The sequence below is a fragment of the Necator americanus genome, chromosome III, assembly GCF_031761385.1.
Source record: "Necator americanus strain Aroian chromosome III, whole genome shotgun sequence".
Classification (NCBI taxonomy): Eukaryota; Metazoa; Nematoda; class Chromadorea; order Rhabditida; family Ancylostomatidae; genus Necator; species Necator americanus.
In genome coordinates, this window is record NC_087373.1 from 29,754,196 (window position 1) to 29,776,686 (window position 22,491).

Consider the following 22,491-nt stretch of genomic DNA (forward strand, 5'->3'; position numbering starts at 1 on the left):
AAGGAGTCCTTCCACAGCTTTCCCCACAGGTCAACCAAAGCTCAATCTAAATGGATCAGGGAGCCATTTTGCGACATTTTGCTAAGACGGTGGTGAATCTTAGCAGTGGTTCACTCTTAGTTAGGCTTCCTATTCCGAGGAGTCGGAATGGCAGATGTGTCGAACTCCTTCTCAGCTTGGAAAACCCTACCAAAGGAAGAACTTTCGCTGTGCATCGCAATTCGACGCTCAGAGTCACCTCCACACCTCTATGAGGCGGTAAACCGTTGTTATGAGACTATTGTTTTAAAAGCAGCTTATCACGAAATTGAAGACATTGGAATCTCCACGAAAAGAAGAGGGTAAGGATGTAGTTCATGAGCATGTTTGAAATCAGTTCCAATAGCAATTCATAAGAAGACTTATGAGACAGCTTTATGTAAACCCGTCTCCCCCGGAAAACTTTGCATTCGTCCAATCCCCAATGCAGTGCACTGATATAACTCAAATAAGCTGCAGAAATTGCCCTATTCGCACAATCATAGACGCGTTGCGGATACCCTCATTGTTTTGTCCGTACCAAGTCGCATCGTGGGAGAGACAGGATCACACACTATTTTACATGCTTTTCTTCCTATATTACTAGAAAAGAACATAATCACTCGCATAGTCGTGAACTACATCTACTCATTCGTGGAGAGACCCGAACATCGTCAATTTCGTTATATGCAATTTCTCACAAGCAGTGTTTTTTTAGGAATTCACTTTCTTTGCCTTCGGTGAAACCTTTAGTTTCGAAGTATTTCATTAAGAACTCTTCACTCTTTCCACAGAGTCTTTTCGAATAGGGCCTCTCTTTACCAACTACCACAGCTTGGATCAGATTTATAAACCAAAGAAAATATTGAATGTTTAAAAAGAAAACATTGATTGTTTCAAAGAAAAGGGCATACGAAGTGCGTTTGAAGAGGAAATTTAGGATAATGATTACCAATTAACTCAGTGTATTCCTCATTTAAAGGCATCACCCCACGAATCTGGAGTGGTACGGATTTCCGGTGGAATATTTGTATACGGGGTCGTAGGTTATGGAGAGGAAGGTGATTCCGTTCATTTCTTCCTAATTCCAGTAGAGAACGGCCCGGAAGATACGGCTTCGAGTGTTCTGGCGCACTATTTTCTACAAGGAGTCCGATTGGAGCACGCCAGCCCTGTGGAATCATCCCTCTCTCCATAATCTACTATCCCGTATACAAATACCCCACCTGAAATCCGTACTACCTCATATTCGTGGGGTGATGCCTTTAAAGGTGTCACCCCGCGAATCTGATGTGATATGGATTTCTGATGGTGAAAGACTATACGTGATCGTAGATTGCAGTAACGTGTTGAATCCCGCTCATTTCTTCCTAATCGCCGTAAAAAAACGGCTCGGAAAATGCGGCTTCGAGCGTAGTCTACAATGAGTTCTACTGGAGCGCACCAGCCTTGTGCACGCGCCGCATCTTCCTGGCCGTTTTTTACGGTACGGCAATTAGAAAAAAATAGACGAAATCACCCTTTCTCCCACAATCTACGACCCCCTATAGGCATAACCCACCTGAAACCTGTACCACCCCAAATTCGTGGTGTGATGCCTTTAATATCTTATTAAAACAGCTCAGAACCCAAGTACTTCCTCTCGATCTGCCTCGCGCCGATGTATGGTTACGAAAGAAAATGGCTACTTCTTGCGGAACTCATTGAACACTATCGGATACAAGGCATCGATCATTTCTACTTATATATCAAGGATATGGACAATTATACTTTCAAAGTGAGAGCTTCAATGAATTGCCAGCTACAGTGAATTAATTTAAATTATCCATCAAAATCAGTCGTCCACTTTTCAAATTCCACTGCAAAAACTCTGATTACCGCTGTATGGAGGTAGAAGAGCAGTAAATCAAGCAAAAATGTGTCAATTAAGTCCGTGTCACTGTCACCAATGTATCGGGTGAGTGTAGCGCAGTTGGTAAGGGGTTCTGTCAGAGGTTCGAATCCGTCGTAGTGTTCACCAAGCCTTTCATTCCTCCGGGTCGATAAATTGGTACCGGACTTGTCTGGGAGGATAAAAACACTGACTTGGCACATCGGCTAGCCCCCGCAAGTCATTGTATAGGCCAGTAACGCGTTCGGAAACCTCAAACGATTCTAAATTGAAGTGAACGTGGTGGCGCATCCCAAGCGAACTGATTTTGAATGGATGAGTTGATTACTTATGTTGGATTTTTTCTAATACTTACGACATTTTCGAATATTCTTTCTTTCGACTAAGAATTAACGAAAAACATGATCATGGTGATGTGTAAAGCCGCGAAACTGAAGAGAACTGCATAAAAATGTCTAGTCAATTGTCTTCTTTCCTCTTTTCTCAATCTCTCCTAAAAATCGCAATTGAGGGAAATCAGTGAATTAATCCAAACGCTCTCGCTGATAATGGTGTGTTCAATTTGCTCGATGTTCTTGGTTTTAAACTTTCTAAGAGATTTCGCAGGGAGATCCGCTGAAGTACACATGAGAAATAGTTATATCCATTTACAGCTTATCAAATATTATGAGAAAATTGGTATCGCAGAAGTTATTCGCTTCCGTGAATATAACGATCGACCAGGCCAAGAATGGCAACTTGTTGGCACACAAGTAAGGTTTAAATGATATTGCTTAGCTTTGCTCCGAACATTTTTGTTTTTTTTCTGTCTTTGTGTATTTTTCATATTTTTGGAGTATTCAAAACAAAGGCGTTCTAGCGCAGTCGGTAAGAAGTTCCGCTGTGGATACATTTTATCGGAGGTTCGTATCCGCCTTAGTGCAAATCAACCCCTTCATCCCATCCATGTGATGGGATGAAGGGTTTGATTTGCATCTTCGATGAATTGGTACCAGACTTGTCTGGAAGAATAAAAACACTGACTTGGCACATCAGTTAGCCCCCGCAAGTCATTGTAAGGCTGGACGTGCGTTCCTAAACCTCAAATGAAGTCTGAGTTAAAGTCAAAGCGTAGGCGCATCCTCATAGGGGTCGATCAAGCCGTGTACTTTATCCTTAATCCTATATTCAGAACAAATGAACGGCGAAAGAAAACCGAATTCTCCAATCTGTTCCTTATTCTCCTCATGAATGCATGAAATATTTTAAAGGAAGCACATCACCCCTTGACTGTGCGCTTTCTCGCAGACCCAAAGCGTATGCTTGTTCTCGCATACGTCGCATGTTATTAGGTACCTCGTAGGGAGATTCTTTGCAGAGCCCTTCCCTCATGGCATTTTTTCGACAATTAGGAGGAAATTGAGCGTGATTGCGCTCATATTCGTGGACTACACCTCTAGCCTTACCTCTTCGTGGTGAGATCCACAAGTAGATTAGTGGTGGAGTGTTTTTAACTATTTACATTTATCACATCATCCGAAATGTGCTGTTTGTGGACTGTGTTTATGTGTATAGTTCAAAAAAAAAAGATTCTCACAGACTTCACATTGACTTTAAAATTACCTATAATATAATAATGATAAAGTGAAGCTTTGCCTGGTAAACGATAAATACCGCGTGATTAACCTAGGATACAACTCCATCGTGGATTTTGACACCTTCAGAAGTGCCCATCTATAATTTACTGGATCTCACTGCTTCAAATAATATGATGTTCCGCCGCGTCTATGCGGTTAATGTAATGGCAACACCGCCCTAGGTCAATCAAACAATTCATTCTTACAGGTTCGATGAATTGCTGGTAGATTTATTTGGATTGAAAAAAGTAACTACGTTTAAAAGTTGTAAAGTATTAACTACATAAATGATTTGCGTAGCCGTTCATAAAACCTCCCAGGATTTTGATTTGATGTTGATTTGACGGCGAATCCCAAAGGAATTGATCAAAGCTAAACATGTTATCCTTTTTCATTCTATTATTCTCATAAAATATCCCTGTTTCTACTTTCTAAATAGCAAGTCAATAGATAACTTTTGTAACCAAGTTGGAGTACTGTTTTAGGTGGGGCGGGTGTAGTGTAGCGATTAGAGGTTCCACTTCCTGCACGATCGATCGGAGGTTCGAACCCGCCCTAATGCTCACCAAGCCCTTCATCCCTCCGGGGTCGATAAATTGGTACTAGACTTGTCTGGGAGGATAAAAACACTGAATTAACACACCGCAAGTCATTGTACGGGCCAGTTGCACGTTCGTAAAACCTCAAACGATTCTGAATTGAAATGAACGTGGGGGCGCATCCCAAGCAAATTGATTAACACCAGAAACTTTATCCTTTGAATTATTTAAGGTGCCTAAGAGAAATGAAGTGCCCCGTCTACTTAAGTTTTCTTCAACACTTACCACATTAATTTAGGACTGTCTTCAACGTAGTCGGCATCATTCGCGGTACGCGATATTTCAAGACTTAGATGAGCGAATAGTACCGGCTGGAGACGTTAAACTAAGGAATCTTATAAAGTGAGTTCTCCAAACAATGGATTTTCTATATTTGCGAAATATGCGAGCATAAGAAGATTAGCTACAAGTTCATGAGATGCATTTAATTTGACTACTATTGGTAGAGAAACGATGGAAATCAGCGGAAAAATAGCAATGATTTCATTTGTTGGTGAACGAGTGGAAAGAACGTCTCGGCTGCCCTTAGAGTACAAGGTTTGTTAAATCGTGAATTAATCTCGAAAAGTTCACAAATTAACTTTAGTATCTTCATATACTTGTCCTTGAATGTATAGAATCAGGTCCAAGCTGCATGAGGCTCTGTCTAAATACCTAAGCGGCTTGCGCAACTGCACCGAGCATCATGTCGTTCTGACCCGACTACGATAACGGCATTCTCGTCCTCGGCGAAGGTGTATATTGGCTCTTCTCCACAGAGATCCTTTTTCTTCTTGTTTTTCATAGTTTCCATACCTTGTTTGTCTTGTTGAAGTACCCTATAAGTGTGATTCTATACCCTTAACAGTGTATTTGTTCATTAGTTTTCTCGTTTTTTTTTTGCTATTAGGGTACCTCTAGGCCTTATAAGACAGCACACTATTAAAGGCATCACCCCACGAATCTGAGGAGGTGCAGATTTCAGGTGGAGTATTCATATACGGGATGGGAGATTATGGAGAGGGGGGTGATTCATTTCATTTCCATATTCCATTTCTTCCTAATTGAAGTAAAAAACGGCCCGGAAGATGCGGCCCTGCTCAAGGCTGGCGCGCTCCAATCGAACCTCTTGTACAAAGCGGTGCGCCAAAACAAATGAAGCCGTATCTTCTGGGCCGTTTTTTACGGCAATTAGGAAGAAATGGACGGAATCACCCCCCTCTCCACAGTCTCCCATCCCGTATACGAATACTCCACCTGAAATCTGTACCACTTCAGATTGGACTGATGCCTTTAATGCTGAAGGAATTCACCGCAAAACCTAGAGATGAGGATGTAGATTGCGCGGCATTTCTCTGCTCATATCTTCCTAATCTTCACTTAAAAAAACGGCGTGAAAACGTCTTTAGTTCCAACGAAGTATGTTGGAACGCGCAGCCTTTTACACTAACCAGTCTCCTCAGCAGTGCGCAATAATTTTTCACGACAATTAAGGGGAGATGAGCGGAAGCACTTCGAATCCTGTATTCGACAACCCTTTCTTCGGCTTCTCCCTCGGGTTCCCTCACCACGTCAGATCTGTGGTATCCTGCAAATAATTTGTGGCCGCCATGTTTACTTGAATCTGTTGGATACTAATGCTGAGCCTGCAGGGTGGTGAGACTAAAAGTGTGTGAAAAAGACCAACACAACAGCAACGCATTGAAGAAATCGCTCCCAAAGGTCTAGAAATAGCTGGATGTGCCCTATTCGCGTGATACTATGCATGACTTCCTGTCCCATCTCATTTTCTGTACTGCAGTTGAAGAAGGAAACCAGTTTTGTTCAGTAACTTGCCCCTTATATAAGTGGTAATTTTTAATGTACTTTAATTTACCCCTTATTCCTTCGTTTTCGTTGATATGCCCACTGTAACGTACATCAGTAATTTTGACGAGTCCTATATCCCTATGTTAAAGATGAAAAACTATCAAAAGCAAGAAAAAGGGCTTCAAAGGGCTTGATGGAGATGGGCCATGGCTTTTTCCGGTGGCATAGCGCATCCCGTATTGAAATGTTCCACTCTGATTTTGGTAATTAGGCTTTAAAAATAATTAGCAATTAATTGCAGGGAAGCAATACACTGAAATATCATCTACCGACATTCGTTTTCTACCAAACCAACATCATGCGAAGAAGTCCCAAATGTGCGATTGATCCCAGAAGAGTGCGTTTACCAGAAAAAAAAATTGAAAAAGAGGTTTTTTTTTCCTCTAAACCTCACCCGCAAACACATTCAAAACATAGCAAATTTTAGTTTCAATTAGCATAATTTCAGCTGAGACTACGTTATTTTTAAAGTAATGCAACGATTCTTTTAAGGTACTTCTAATGTGGGTTCATCATGTCGAAGTGTACTTCCCAGGGTACACCGGATACGAGTTACCACCAGAAAAGGCAATATTACGGTAATTTATGATGATTCATCCCTAGATTTGTATTCTTGTTCAAAGGCAGCATACAACGGATCTGGGATGGTACGGATTTCAGGTGGAGTATCCGTATACGGGGGTCGTAGATTATGGAGACCGGGGTGGTTCCGCTCATCTCTCCCTGAATGACTGCAAGCAGCCGGGCACTGAATGCTGTTTTGTACGATGCCTTCTATTGCAGCGCGCCACCCTTGCACGCGTAGCGTCCCTTGCTGCCTATCGGGGCAGTCCGAATTGATTTTCTACGAATCGCAGGGCGTAGGCGGCGCAAGGGGTGGAGCGTTGCAATAGAAGGCATCGTACAAAACAGCATTCAGGGTCCGGCTGCTTGCAGTGATTCAGGGAGGGATGAGCGGAACCATACCTCCACAGTCTCCATAATCTACGACCCCGTACACGGATACTCCACCTGAATTCTGCACCACCTCAGATTCGTGGTATGCTGCCTTTAAACAGTGAAGCCAAGCACATATGACATTTTTGATGAAGCGGGAATGAGCTCACCACATTTTCTTTTAACATTTGTGCTTTTTTTCGTGTGATTTGCATTGCTCACCGAAGGGAATTCAGGCACTACCGTGACCTCACTCGTGCTAATCTCACCCGAAGATTGAGACCGATCACGCACTGGTTCATGTATACGAAAATTGGCTACCCGGCTAAATTGATGCCATTATTGTATCGTCAAGTTGAGACCACATTAAACCAAGTATATACCGTATCGAACCAGACCACTAATCTCAATATTTAAAATATTCGGCATGGTTTTTTTTTAATCTCAGATTTTCCTTCATGCAGTTTCTTTGGTTTATTTCTAGAATAAATCTTAACAATGTTTCCATGAAACATTTCACGCAATGACCGATAATATAATCCTGTACAAGGTAAAGGCTATTTACTAGTTACATTTTCTCGGCACTTTTGATACGTGGAAAAAGTTTTAATGCTCGGGTCGGCTTAAATTTGACGACAATATCCCTGTGACCTAAGTCCTAATGGCAAGTTCGTTAGATATCTTTCTTTCCTCCTTTGTTTCTTTCCTTCTTTCTTTCTTCCTCTCTTTCTTTCCTACCTTCTTCCTTCAATTCTTTCATTCTTTCTTAAGTAATCTCTTTGTTCCTTCCTTCAATCCCTTAACTTAACTTTTTTTTCGTTCTCCTTTTCCTTTTCAAAAGTTACTACAAAGTCGAAAACGCATGCAACCAGTCAAACGACTGCTTACAGACATGATTAATCCATTGACGATGGGGCTTTCGCGGCAAGTTCGGCGTTTACTAGCTATTTTTAAATAAATAAATAAACAAATAAACAAATAAATAAATAGTAACAGTAATTAGTAACAAATCCGTTTGGTGCGATAAGAAACTTTAAAAAATCAGGAAATCATGAAAAATATTCGTTGAAGAGTGTGCGGCTCGCCAGTGGGCCGCGCTGGCTCCTCAAAGGGTTAAGGAACCGATTGAACAACCAGAGATGTTGTTAGTTGCGTCGAAAAGTTTAAAAAATGAACTGGGACTGGAGAGTATGTGAGTTTCAATACTCCCGACATCAAGTATTATCGGTAGGCGAGCGTTTCTGGATTTCTCCAATTTCAATGTGCTCCTAAAACAGTAGTATTCGATGGGGTACTTAGCTCATTAAGAAGACACAACCAGTATGGAGTCCTGAAAAAAAAGAACAGAAAAATAAAGACAGTTGTTTTAATCTCGGAACTTCTTATCGCATTTCAGACCACAAGCTTGCTTGGACTTATGTTATTAGGAATTTTTGCTTTTTTTTTGCTGAGAAGTCCTTGAAACAGCCTTTGTAAACGTTCTTGTCACTTGTCTACAAGTAAGCGATTAAAGGCACCACTCCACGAATCTGAGGTGGTGCAGATTTCAGGTGGAGTATTCTTATAAGGGATAGTAGATTATGGGGAGGAGGGTGATCCCGTCCATATCTTCCTATTCGCCGTAAAAGAACGGCCCGGAAGATACGGCTTCAGGCGTTCTGGCGCACTATTCTCTACGAGAAGTTCGATTGAAGCGCGTCAGCCTTGTGCAGCGCCCTTATAAGAATACTCCACCTGAAATCCGTACCACCTCAGATTCGTGGAGTGATGCCTTTAACTGCTCAGGTTAAAGGAAGCATACCATGAATCTCAAGTGGTGCGGATTTCAGGTGGAGTAATCCGTATGCATGGTCGTAAATTGTGGAGACGGGGTAGTTCCGCTCATCTCTCCCTGCATCACTGCAAACAGCCGCCTCCAGAATGCTGTTTTGTACGACGCCATCTATTGCAGCGCTCCACCCCTTGCGCCGCCTCCTCTCTGCGATTCGTCGAAAATCAATTCGGACTGCCCCGGTAGGCAGCAAGGGACGCTACGCGTGCAGGTGTGGCGCGCTGCAATAGAAGGCATCGTACAAGACAGCATTCAGGAGGCCGGCTGCTTGCGGTGATTCAGGGACAGATGAACGGAACCACCCGGTCTCCATAGTCTTCGACCCCGTATACGGATACTCCACCTGAAATCCGTACCACCCCAGATTCGTGGTGTGGCCTTTAAAGAGGACGAATTAGGGTTCGCAGGAGTTGAACGAGCGGCTCTAAATGCGATTATAAACGGAATAAATTTTTTCATGCACATAATATGGAAATTTTTGTTTGTATCAGAACCAAAAACTCTATTATTTTCCAGTATTTCTCTCATATTTGCGTCGTTTTTCTCTGTGGTATTACTGTAAAATTTTGTCTCCTTAGTCTATTTGCTAGAACAGTGAATTTTATTCCTCAGAGTACCATATATATTTCAAAGATGTGTGCACTCGGTATGGAATGAATTACTTTTCATTTCTAGCATTCTGTATAGCATAGGAAGGCGCATATGATTGCGAGAAATTAGGAGACTAGAGACTATTCAGACAACAAGGAAAAGGACCGAAAAGTGTACAGAAATGCATCACATGCGCTAGGAAACGTAGCTTCCTTCTAAAAATACTTGCTAGGACTCGTTTAAGAATTTCTCATCCGAAAAATCTCGTCACATCCGCTGAATTAGCATCGATCAAAAGGAAATTTTTCCCACAAATACTGCAAAAAAAGAGGTGTTCCTGGAAATACAGGCATATACACAAGTGGATTTTTTTTTTTACTTAGACCTAAAGTTTGTTTTTCTTTCTCATTGGTGCATCGTTGGTAAATAGGTAAATAAATAACAAATAAATTCACTGTTAAGGTGTTATAGGATGTAAAATCAGGTTATTTATGAAAAAGCGTAAACGCTAACGTAACGGACGGAATAACTATCGAAATCGCGCATTACTCTCACAGTTGTCCGATATTTCCTTGGAAAATTAAATGAATTCACAGGAATGATCTACATTGAATACTATCTCGCATCTTATTTTAGTGGGCATAGTATATTAATCGTTAAAGTCGGTGAGAACAACTCAAAACGAAAAGTAGTCCAGGGAGATGAAAACAATCTCACATCTGTCCTAGTTATCTGCGCATTGGGGCCTTCGCCGAGCTCCGCAGCCCGAAAGTAGCTACCGAAATGCTCCTCCTCATCTACCGTCAGTCCGTTATGATCTGACTGCAGATGGTTCCCAGTTGGCAATGTGATTACATGCATTTGAGGGCATTGTTGACAGTGGGTTGATAGAGTCGACTCCCATCATCGAAGCCGACTCTCCCGTGTCCTTTCTACAATGTGCGCCATAATTATGGTCACATAGTAAAAGCCAAATTATTTACGCGAAATTGATCAAAAATCAGCAAAGCTTTGAAAATAATTTATTAATGATCTAATAAAAAAGAAAAATCGGTTTTTTATTCAATATGACCTCCCTTGGCACAGCCTTCAGGCGCTCAGAGTACGATTCTATGTGCGGCGGACTGCAGGGTTGCTTGTTTTTTTAGGACGGTGTTCGAAACATGAATGATGCTACCCGCAAATCCTGCATCTTCCTTTTTTGACGTAGAATTTGATGAATATTTGATATACTGAGAAAAAACGTCTCTGTCAACTTTTCTTGTACATGTACGATCTAAAATCCATTTCCTAGAATAGCCTCTAGTTGAGAAATACTTCCATAAACATAAGAACGGTCAACGAAAGTTGGGAGGTCCAAAAATAATTTGATCTAATGAACGTCCTCCACTTGGTGATATGAAGGAAGAATCGGAAGATTTCCTTGAAGAGAGAATGACGCGCGAAAAAGTGAGCATATTAATGGCGCACCATGTGGATGAAACGCTATGAGGGATAGACATATGAGAGGAACACTAAAAAGAGAGAAATGGGCTCCTATAGCAGTTTAGTTGCGGCAACTTACAAAAAAAAGGAACAAATCTGCAAATCTACCCATCCTCCATGCTAAGGAAGCACTTTAAAAGAGGAGAATTTTAATAAAGCCTTCTTTTTAAGGAAGTATTGTAGCGACACAAAAAAGCAAACATTTCCAAACGGTGTCTGACTTGCTGTATATCACGCGATTCATCATGTCACACTCTGAATTTAAAAAAAAAATCGGAATTTTCATAGATATTTTTAGATGGCTACAATTCGGATTTCTCCGGTACCTATCCTTCTCGCTCTGATATTCCTGCTGCATTTGGACTATTTTGGCTACGTGAACATTTTTCGCAGAAGAATCGAGTTAACAAAGGATTTTCGCTTAGTTTGGATGGAAAAGTTAGTTCGATTTTAAAGTATAATCTAAATATTGCAAAGTAGTGAGTGGATATTGAAAGCGCAAGAGTTTTTCCACATTTTCCTGAACAGAGGACAATATTTGCACAAAATATCAATGCTTGCGATGCTAACGGAAGATGTTATCTATTTCTGAGATAAGGGGCGCCTCCTTATTAACCATATAATGTTGAGGTGGAACGTTCAATAATGTGGCTCCCAATTATTGTTGCCATCACGATTGACTGATGATATCGTTTCAATAGAATTAGGCACTAAAGTTAACCATGTATAAAACCAATTTGTGGTAAGAAAAAAATACAGTTGGCATCAAAATTCAACGCACACGAGGCTGCGACGCGGCTGCCGCAGCGCTAGCTCTTCCTCTGCGTGCGGTGCTTCCTACACCCTCTGCTCTGCTCCAATCGATCGCGCATCGCCGCCTTTAGCGGCGAACACTTTTGGTGCTGTCTGTAATTACCAATCACACATTTTTCCCATTATTGTCATGTAATGCGATCCCACTTTTGTACAGTTTATGTTTAGACTATTTGTTTGTTTACACACATATCTCAAGGTAACCTTCAGAGCGTAATATTCCAATCTAGTCGGAATAAGTGAATTAAGAGAGAAATTTATCCATGAACGCCGTTAAAAGAATGACAGTTTTCGGAGGAGGTGAATAGCCTATGAATGAGCTGCTGAGAGTTCTTTGAAACATCCTCTGTAACCACTGCAATCTTTTTTGTAGATATTAAGACAGCACAGTAAATGTTAGCAGATCCACGTTTTTCAGTGACCGAGTGTTGTTTTAGGAGGAACAGTGAAAATCTCATGAATCAAAATTTAACACAAAGGATTTAAAGATTTAATAAATAATAAAAGCGACTCTCAAGTAAGGAAAAAAGAGCGGTCCAAAAGAGACGTATATGTGGGAAAATTTAGGCAATCTGATCTTGTATCGTCCATCCAATATCAAATACAAGAAAGCGGAGAGGATAGCGACAATGACTATGTCCGGTAGTTTGCGTAGGAATATTTGAAGACCACCGGGTTTTTGATTGACTACTATTTTGTCTTCAATTTAGGGAAAAGAACGAAAACAGCTGATGATGTTCCGAGAGTTGGAAGAATGGTGTGGAATTGCTAATTATTCGAGTAAGTGGAATATATTCTCGTAGGGTATTAGGCTCCAAAGGTGAAGGGTTTTGAGGTTCAACGCCTCTTCCTACGCACGAAGAATTGGCCGCTCTTCACAGGAAGGAAGACGTATGGGAGGAACTTCAAAATTCTGTAATGAACATTTGATTATACTATATTATTATAATATATTATTATTACTTTTACTAACTCATCACTAGTATGGGTTTCTTTGGATTTTTTGGCAATAAGCATTTTGCCATCATCAGCGATCAATTTCACCCATTAATTTAACAATAACAATATTTTTCGCAACCATGTAGCCTCTATCCGAAATTCCCTCAGTGGAGCTCGCTAGCACACGCGCAAGAACAGAAGGACGATTTGCCAGTGTTCGGTCCCTACATCTCAACCACGAGTGCACGCCGCTAACTCGGTGGAGGAATCTGTGGTTTTCGGAACACAACCGCGTCTGAATAGGCGGTGGTTCAGTTGTTTTTGAATATGACACGTATTTAAATTAGCCTCAAACTTGGGTACTCAAACATTTATCAAATAATTTACAAGCACAGTATAATGTACAAGTGAATAATGCGAACAAGGCACATTACACGAATATTTCCAATAAGATACAGCACACGAACAGCAAAACGAGAAAATGCAAATAAATCACAGAAAAATCAGCAAAAAAGCAAATAAAAACATGCAGACTTACATAGGGAATGGGCAGGAACTTAAGGAGATGCTTATTGGATGAATGCACGACGATGCTCTGAGCAATAACACGGTTGGACTGTTTATATACTGTCCAACTTCTTTGTCTGTTGTCGGCACAATGTTGCTCTCCCTGTGATGGTGCGAAGGAATTACATGATTCCTTCTTTATGCACTATTAGTATAGCGATAAGGCTAGTGCCTCAGAGTAGAGGTGGTTCAGCGGAAGTAATAATTTATTACAGGCGAACGAAGACAGTGTGCTCATTAGGAGCCACAAACACAGGATTGCCCTTTGTAGGCGGTCGTTAATAAAATAGGCCTCATGAGCAATCGTTGAATAAACAAACTTTGTGGGCGGTCATCTCGATAAGACGACCGCCAAAAATACAACTCTTTGCAATGCCGAATGTTTGCACAACGGATATATGATACTGTGCAGAAAAGTATAGCATAAAAACACAGAATTGGGGTCCTGATACAAATGTCAGGACACTCTCAATCTGGTTGTGCTCGAGTAGTTTTTGCCCACCACATGCGCCGGAGTGCAGGCAATCAATGAGAGTTGCACTCTCATTGATTGCCTGTTATTCGAATGCTCTTTGTTTAAGCATTCCAAACGAGAGTAAATAGATCTTGCTTTACTTCTTTATTTTTATGATCTATGGCCACGTCTGTGACAGCGTCCAAAACCACGAAGCAGATCATGATCGTTTGATCGTGCCAAATTTAGGAAGCCTCATCTACAAGGTGCGGAGAGTGTCGGTGTTGGTATTGAGAAGAAAATCACTGCGAGTGTCCCACATTTCACTGACACCACTTTGGGATCATCATCTGGACCTGAACCGATGAGCAGCCAAACACTATCCCGAGTATCATCGACGCTTTCATCAGAGTCACTTGTGGCCCTGTTTCCGTTTGATTCAGATATTTTTCGTCCAACAACTATGAAAAAGGAGAACTCTAAAATAGAATCGAAGAAGAAAGATGAAATCGCAATGTCTTTGAGGAATCCAAACATCGTCGCCTTGTGTCCTCTACCAAGGATAATCACTAGTGTATCTCCCAAAAAAGCACCCGGTTTGCCATGAATGCACTGCTCGCTTGGAGCGAACGTTCAGATGGAACCAAAAATACCTCTGGTTCAAGATCTAATAAACAAGCTGAAAAAGATGTCTTCTCTGACGACCGCTGAAGAAAAGCCCTCCACACAAAAGAAGTCGCAGAATGCCGACGAAACTCTTCTCACTGTTCCAAAACACATTCCAACAACACCCACGAGGGATATATAACTAACTATAACTATTGATTATATCTTATTATATTAATCATAGTTTCAGAAAATGAAATGTAGTCATAATATTATTTCACTATATTATATTCCATTATTTTTTATGTCACTTGATTTAATAATATTTTAGGCACTTATCATTACCAACAATTTTCCTTGGAAATCGACCATTGGCTTATTACAAAGAATGTATCAACCATATTTCAAAGTAACAATATTCTGCGGAACGTTCTATCCAAAACTGTTCACAAAAAAAGGTGTAGAGAAAGTACTTCGCCTTTAATTTCTTAGAGGAAAATCTATTATTTCAGAGGGATTCCCTAAAATAATCGCTCCATTCAACTATATAAATGTTACCGAAGAAGAGATATATCAAGGTTATTTCTCATACGTTTGCCTTTTGAAGGCCAAATATTTGCATTTGGACGATATTACAGGTATAATCCTTTTCCGTATGTGTTCTGTTTTCTTTTATAGTCAGCACCTTAGTGTTTTCAACCATGCTAGCGCGACGCGCCTTGATCAACACACGTCTATTCTTTGAGATCCATTCTCTTTTCATTTCCTTCCACTTTTTTCGCTATTTTTTCACGTCAATGTAAGACGCGACGCATCTGCCCGGTTGAACACATTTTGCAGTGCCGATTAAAGGCAGCATTCCGCGATTCTGACGTGGTGAGGGAATACGCGGAAGGAGCTGTAGACGGAATCGTGGATTGCGGGATGGGGGTGGTTCCGTTCGTCCATCCCTAACTGTGGTTAAAAAACGGCGTGAAAGACCAAATTTCATACGACGATTTTAGTCGCAAAGCGCCACCCTTGTGCCCGCGATGCATCCAAGTGCGAGCGGTCTTCTCACCAGCCTAAGTGCCTAGGTGGTTAGGCTGAGAGGACCGGGACGTGCATAGAGAGGAGCTCTCAAACGTACCTCATAGTAACTAAAACGGTCCCCACGCCGTTTTTCTTTCTTAGGGACAGATGCGGAACCACCCCGGATCTCGCAATCTACAATCCCATTTCTAGCTTATTCCGTGGACCCCCACCACGTCATATTCGTGGTGTGCTGTCATCGAGTGCCAATTCCAGGATTCTTCGTAATGTCTGACGATGCTACCTTTAATTTCTGGCACACATTAAACCTTCGTAATGTCATGCATCCTACTGGGATCACTTACCAGGATTACACAGGAATGTGGTGGCCAAGCCCATACGGTAAGAAAAATCCATTGTCCCTGTTGTTTCATGCCTTCCTTGCCCTTTGGCTGAGCGATGTGTTCCAGGAAAACCCGCAGTTGAACTTGCTGTAATGTTGATCATAGACAAGTACAGAAATGATTTATCGGTACAAAAAATGTGGAAGAAATATCAAGAGGGCGTGGGTTATTTCAGTAGAAACCAGAGACTGGAGGTATTTGATAGAAAATTGTTCCAGCTATTAGCTAACGGTTTCATTCGGAGTGCCCATCGACAACTCACTGAAGTGGACGGTTGGTGTATGAGCGATCTGTGAGTTCGGATATATTTCTTAATCTTGTCAAACCTACGATCACTAAAAGTGGAAAAGAAAAACATAACCACATCACCGCATCTGCATCTATCAGTATATGCTAGGAATGCTAGGAAGACATTCCTATAGTCGCGTCAAAACGACCTGAGATATAGTTACGTAGACGGCCGCGCTCAAAGCCATACGGTAGAACCAGCTGTTTTAATCGCGGTAGGACCCTCGCCAATTTCAAGCATCTCTGCGGTCCCAGTGAAGGTGACGGTTGTTCCACCTCGATTGCAGCTCTGCGGTCAGCTGCCGGCTCCATCGTGCGGCTTTGAGTGCAGAAGTTTACGCAGCTGCACTGAGGTTCAGTGACGGTTTGACCCGACTATAGAGCGATCCACTCCTTTTCAGAAGAGAACTATGATCTTGAACTCTGGATTTCCGATCTGGTTTTGCTGTGGTTCACTTGTGACCGAATAGGTCGTAGTGAGATCCAGACAATTCATAAATGGAAGTGAATTTGAGTAGATCTTGATCCAAAAAAAAAAATTAAAATTTGACCGTCTACTGTAATACATTGCGCTAACTAGTGTGTTTGACCCGAATTCCCTCAAAACACCACTTCGTTCCATAGCTTCCCATGATTCGCTATCCGCATACACTACACTGTACATCACATGAAATGAATGGTGAGAATGAGTTAAAGAAGCAAGAAAACATCTGAACGAGAAGGGGGAGCAACAGGTCTTCCTACGTTGCAGTGAACTCTGGCGGGGAGCGAGACGAAACAGTGAAGACGTAGGTGTAACGGACATTACCTTAGGCTTCTTTTGTAACGTGAAGAATTAGAGCGAATGTTGTGCAGTCGGTAAGAGGTTCCGCCGTGATTGAATGATCGATCGATGGTTCGAAACCGCCCTAGTGCCAACAAAGCCTTTCCGCCTTTTCAGAGTTAATGAATTAGTTCCGGACTTGTCTGGAAAGATTAAAAAAACGGACCTGATACATCGACACGCCCTCGCAAGTCATTGTGAGGCTGCTCCGCGCGTTCAGAAACCTCAAACGACTCTGAGTCAAAGTCGAACGCGTCCCCATAGGGATTATTCAACGCAGGGCACTTCATCCTTTATCCATAACGTACAGAATTGGATAGAATTGGTCCCCTAGAGATAATCGGCGGTGCTTGTCGCCAATATATATGCCTCTTCAACAATTGCCGATTTTAACACCACCGATCTCCAAGTCCTCTCTTTTTGAAAGCTCAGCATTAGGAAGTGTATTTATGTTTCATTATTTATTGATTACTCATCTATTATATTTATTCTCCTAAACCTTGTTGGCATAACAAGAAAACATAGATTTTAACACCTTTTTGCATTTACGCTGCAAATCACATGGAGTTCGTAGAATCTTGCCTCTTGAAAGAAACTTAGCTCGGTGTAGTACTTGAAAATGGTGATTCCATATATAGGTACATCCTGAGTGACACCAACCATCGATATTACTCATTTCGACCTACTTCTGTTAAACAGACGGTGAAATCATGCCAGCTGAGGTTTTTATCTGAGTTGAACAGGTTTTCCCACATACGCCAAAAAATACTAAATGTTAGGACGTTTGAATGTCTTCTATGGGCTTCTTATTATGAACCTACAAAGGATATGGATAAAGTCACGGGCGTATACATCCACTTGGGACGCACCAACGCGTTCTACTGTAATTCTTGATCACTGGGATTTACTAACGTGTAACTGGCCCATACAGTGACTTGCGAGGACCAGCCGGCGTGTAAACTCAGTGTTTTTATCCTCCCAGAGAGGTCTAGTACCAATTTATCGATCCCGGAGGGATCAAAACGCTCGGTTTGTACTAGTGCGGTTTCGAACTATCGACCGTGTGGCTGTAGCGGACCTCTAACCAACTGCGCCACACCCGCCCTACGAACAAGAACAAGCGGACAACATATAGTAGGGTCAAAACGACATGAAGCAGGCTTCTCTCGAGGCGCTTCGGTGGAACGTAGTGAAACCCTTGCTGGCACTACGCATTGCTGCAGTTTGCGACAGTCCCAACCCGGTTCCAACTGCTGCTTCCGCCGCGCCGTTTCGAGCGCGTACGCGAACGCACCGCAAATGCACCGCAACTACACTCGTGATTCATGTCGTTTTAACCCGACTATATGCAAAACATTTTTCGAACTTCTCGGACGTTTTGATGTAATTTATGGGCTTCTTTTTATGACCTGATTAATGATTAAAGCTCCCGTTGCTTGAATTAATATCTGTACTAAAGCGGACGAAGCTGAAGTAGGCACCGTAAGAAGCGCGCGTATCATTTTGGGGGATAGACTAAAATACAGGACTAAATTACTATTTACTTCGAAATCTGTAATTTAGAAGCTATCATCAGTGGCCCAAATAAAAGTAGTTAACGCCACAAATCTAAAATTTGCTAATAACAACGTTATTGGCCAATCAATGTTTTGATATGAACGGAAATTTGAGTAAAACATGGCGCTATCTTACTCTTATTTCTTGTAATTTATTATTTTATTTATTTCTTGTTATTTCTTGTTTAGATCCTTTTCTACCAATTTGAAATCTAGTTAGGGAGGGAGAGATGTTCACTTTAGATGGAATATTTCTTCCTAATTTAAATTAGTTCAGAAATTGTTCATGACGATTTTAGGTATTATGTGCCAGCGACAGAGCTTCATTACTTCTCTGAACTTATGATTATTTTCTTTGAAGCGAGGCTTTTTCACGAAATCGCAATCTCGAAATTCCTCTATACTGTGAAACATTACAGGTGAGAAATTATTATGAAGAGCACATAAAACACATCCCCAAATCATTTTCCTTTTTTTTCTGCCGAAGCAGTTGACGAGAACGGGAATCCTTCCATCGCTCCACTTCTTGTACATTTCTATCACCGGCTTAAAGTATTGGTTCGTCACGCGTGGCAGTTTCTTGGCAGCGGAAAAACTTGAATAGCGACACTCCAGTTCTTTTGATAGTGACTAGTACAATCAACTGTGCTTTTCTGCTAAGTTGTATTAAAAAAAACCTTGTTCAAAAATTTTCATAAGTCGGACTGTATCAACGAAGTGGAATGCTGTCAGTGGCAGTACCGTCGATGGCAAAATGGCAATACTTTTTGAAGAAAAAAACATTTTTCATCTTTTCATGACCAATATCATCATGCTATATAACAACTGGCTTATTTTGTCACATGTACGAATGTTTTTATGTGTTACGAAATTGCAGAGAGCACTGAGACGGGTCCCACAGCGTCGAATTGGTAGGCGGTGCCCAAGAAGCAGTAGAATGGAATGAGATGAGTTCCACGGCGTCAATTCGGTGTGCTGTGGCGCATAGCGCTGTAGCTTTGAGTGGATTTGGTAAAAAGTAGATAAAACGTAGTGAAAATGAAGCATATCATAGCCGTGAAAATTGCATGTGTTTCTGGCTAAGGCCGCATGTTCCGACTGTTCCGACTTCCGACTTGACTTGAAGGTTTTACCTGTATCAGGGCGGAGCGTAGCGAGTCGGTATGAGATTCCGCTGTGGCTGCAGCATGATCGATCGGCGGTTCGATTTCGCCCTAGCGTCAACCGAGCCCTTCATTCCTCCGAGGTCGATAAATTGGTATCAGACTTGTCTGGGAGGATAAAACACTGACTTGGCACATCCGGTAGCCCCATCAAGCTAGTCACGCGTTAATAAACCTCAAACGATTTTGAGTTGAAGCGAACGCGGTGGCGCATCTCAGACACATTCTAGACACTTTATCCTTTATCCTTCACCTCTGTCGGCCAAAATATCGACTATGTACCTGTGAACAGATATAAGCGGTCGTGTTTGATAATATTGGGTTAGGAACGACGCTAGAAGTTTCTGGTCTTACTTTTTACATCACCAACGAGTTGTCTGAAGTACAAAAACGACTTGAAGCACTTGCTAAAATTGTAAAAGATAGAATCTCCGTAGTGATTTATTCGGACTTCATCAACAAAGGTGAGGGTCTTGGCAGACGTACAACCTCTTAGTGATCTTAACATGCGATATGCTTATGCAATTCTGAAGATATTCTCCAATTTTATAGGCTGGACCCATCAGAATACAAATATTTGTGGGAACAAGAAAGAGAGAAGTGGGCAGAGTTATACAGCGAGGATTTAGTACTCCTGCATCCTATCAAATTCAGTCTGTTTGTCGACTTGGATCAAAGAAGCCAGTTGGTCCATTTCTACAATGTTAGAACGATTTTAATTGATATACGGGATTCTTTTAGATTTTGCAACACTGTTGTGCGGACATTCAAGAAAGCCTTATTTGATGGCATAGGAATCCTTAAAACGCTCCATTAATTTCTATGAAAGCATCTTTCTTCAGAGCTCGAAGAGGTCTATAGACTTTTGAAAGGAGAATGTTTGTACAGAATAATAAAATTTTTATTCTTTACTTCTACGACACTATTTTGTAGTTTTGTTGGTTAACGATAGTTTAGTCGTACTAACTCTTCCGTTCTATCTATTTAGAGGAGTTGAAATGATATTTTTGAGTTGGAAAATATGTGTGAAGGGATTCTAACGATTTTGTAGTTTGCCTTACTGCCAACCAAGCCTTTCGTCCGAGGTCGAGTAGGGTAAGTGGTACTTTACTCGTCTAGGACGAAAAAAGTACTGATTTGACACGTAGCCGGTCCCGCAGGTCAAGGCTGCACGGGCGTTTACAAATCTCGAACTGTTCTCAAATTAAAGGCATCACTTCACGAATCTAGACTGGTACGGATTTGGAGTATTCGTATTGATCGTAGATTATTGAGAGAAGGGTGATTTCGTTCATTTCTTCCTAATTGTCGTAGAAAAGGGCCCGGAAGAATACGGCTTCGAGCGTTCCGGGGCACCATTTTCTACAAGGAATTCGATTGGAGCGCGCCAGAACGCTTGAAGCCGTATCTTCCGGGCCGTTTTTTGCGGCAGTTAGGAAGAAATGGACGGAATCACCCTCCTCTCCATAATCTACTATCGCTTATGCGAATACTCCACCTGAAATCCGTACCACCTCAGATTCGTGGGGTGATGCCTTTAAGTCGAACGCATAAGCAGATCCGCATAGGATTGCTCAACGCCGCATACTTTACTCTTCATTATTTTAGTTCCTTGTTCTGCATGTTAAATGGAAATCAATCAAACAATATAATCGCCATTGTTAATCACTGCAGCGCTGCACCTAAATAGGCAGAACCCCTTCTTCAGGAACTTAGAAAGCTGCGAGTCGGAGAAGATCGGTCACTCGACTAATGTACGAACTCGGTGAACGTTTTCTCAGCCCAGAAAGTCATGAGTGGGAGACGGGGGGAGGGATTGGAGCAAGTCAGGGACCTATGCCAGGAAAACGTGGGAATGGGTTGCTATGTAAGAGTCTAACTCTTAAATTTTCTGATGGTCTCCTTAGGACTCGGATCTCGCGTAATCCTGAAAGAAAAGCACCGAAACTCGTCTCGGCCGCTTTCTCGAGCAGCTTCTGGGATTTTTTGGAGCTGAGTGGCGTAAATGATAGTGGGGAACATGTGTCCTTGCGAGTGCAGTATTTCCCTAGAATCCTGAAATCCTTCTTGGAGTGCATGTCCGATTTTGTTTGCGTGAGCGAATCTTCCTGAGAGAGCCGCACGGCACCGTATGACCTGAAATCGTAGAGTACTCTACTTTCATCTACAGTAACTAGGTCTTCCAGAAACTCTTTACTATGCAGAGAAGAAGAGACAGGATACTCGGGCGCATCGCATGCCATCCGTCTGAGAGACTCATCGAGTCAGGATTTTTCTGTAGCTGGGGCCTGGAAGCAGCCGAGGACTGTTGATTGGCTACACCTAAGTCCCATCGCAAGACTACGTGTGGTAACCTCCAGATCCTCTTTGACGGCGTCGAGAATAGCGAAGTTTTCCACAATGTGGGAGCGCCCCGACCGGGGCGTGAAGTCAAAAGTGCTTTCTCCACTTGTGAAGCGAGCGAACCATCAGTGAACAGTCCTGGCGGCAGTTTTGCCATCTGTTGATGAGCGCTGTTGATGTTCAGGAGTGCTGTCGCCGTACTACTGTCCCAGAGTCATAAAGATGAGCTGCACTTGACAATTGACATCCTGCTTAAATTAAGGAAAGTTACTCGGCTATATATACATTTTGCGGATAAGCTTCGAGAATTTCCTACCAATGCCAAATGATGTATTATGAATATCGATCGGAACAAACAAACTTCCTTACCAACCTAATAGCGATGCTGTCAACGGCTTTGTTTTTTCTCAGGGCCTCAAGGATAATTGAAAAAATACCTGACTTGTTGTGCAAATGAGTAAGCGGTTGAGTAATTCGAAGCAGTGCAGTTTTCGTATCATCAGAGCCAAATGGTGGTTGGCTTCCCCCTCGAGAGAGGGGCAGGAGTGAGGGTCCCACCACAAAACAGCCCTTTCTGATCCGAGTGTGCACACATCTTGCGCTGCACAGAATTCTTGCAAGCTTTCTTCACTAGCAATGATATGATCTTAGAGATAAGTCCGAGGAAAGAACTATCTGCGAAATAATCGCACATTAGCCTTGATGCACT

General features: G+C 41.9%; 1 protein-coding gene across 2 annotated transcripts; it reads left to right on the forward strand.

Annotated features, from left to right (window-relative positions):
- Nucleotides 1-147: 147 nt before the first annotated feature.
- Nucleotides 148-20,256, forward strand: RB195_011395 (uncharacterized protein; the record flags this gene model as incomplete). 2 transcript variants are annotated; one of them, XM_064192783.1, is made up of 16 exons in its annotated part: nucleotides 148-258; nucleotides 2,563-2,661; nucleotides 4,363-4,466; nucleotides 4,571-4,661; nucleotides 6,214-6,309; nucleotides 6,465-6,550; nucleotides 7,145-7,283; nucleotides 11,104-11,253; nucleotides 12,339-12,408; nucleotides 14,707-14,832; nucleotides 15,482-15,607; nucleotides 15,676-15,770; nucleotides 15,828-15,901; nucleotides 18,576-18,695; nucleotides 19,992-20,123; nucleotides 20,181-20,256. In XM_064192783.1, the coding sequence occupies 16 exons, from the start codon at nucleotides 148-150 to the stop codon at nucleotides 20,254-20,256; spliced, it is 1,695 nt and encodes a 564-aa protein (XP_064050366.1). The 2 variants fall into 2 exon arrangements, with proteins under 2 accessions (XP_064050366.1, XP_064050367.1); XM_064192784.1 differs by lacking the exons at nucleotides 4,363-4,466; nucleotides 4,571-4,661; nucleotides 14,707-14,832 and adding exons at nucleotides 10,059-10,161; nucleotides 13,838-14,184 and having other exon boundaries at nucleotides 11,114-11,253; nucleotides 12,339-12,385.
- Nucleotides 20,257-22,491: the final 2,235 nt, after the last annotated feature.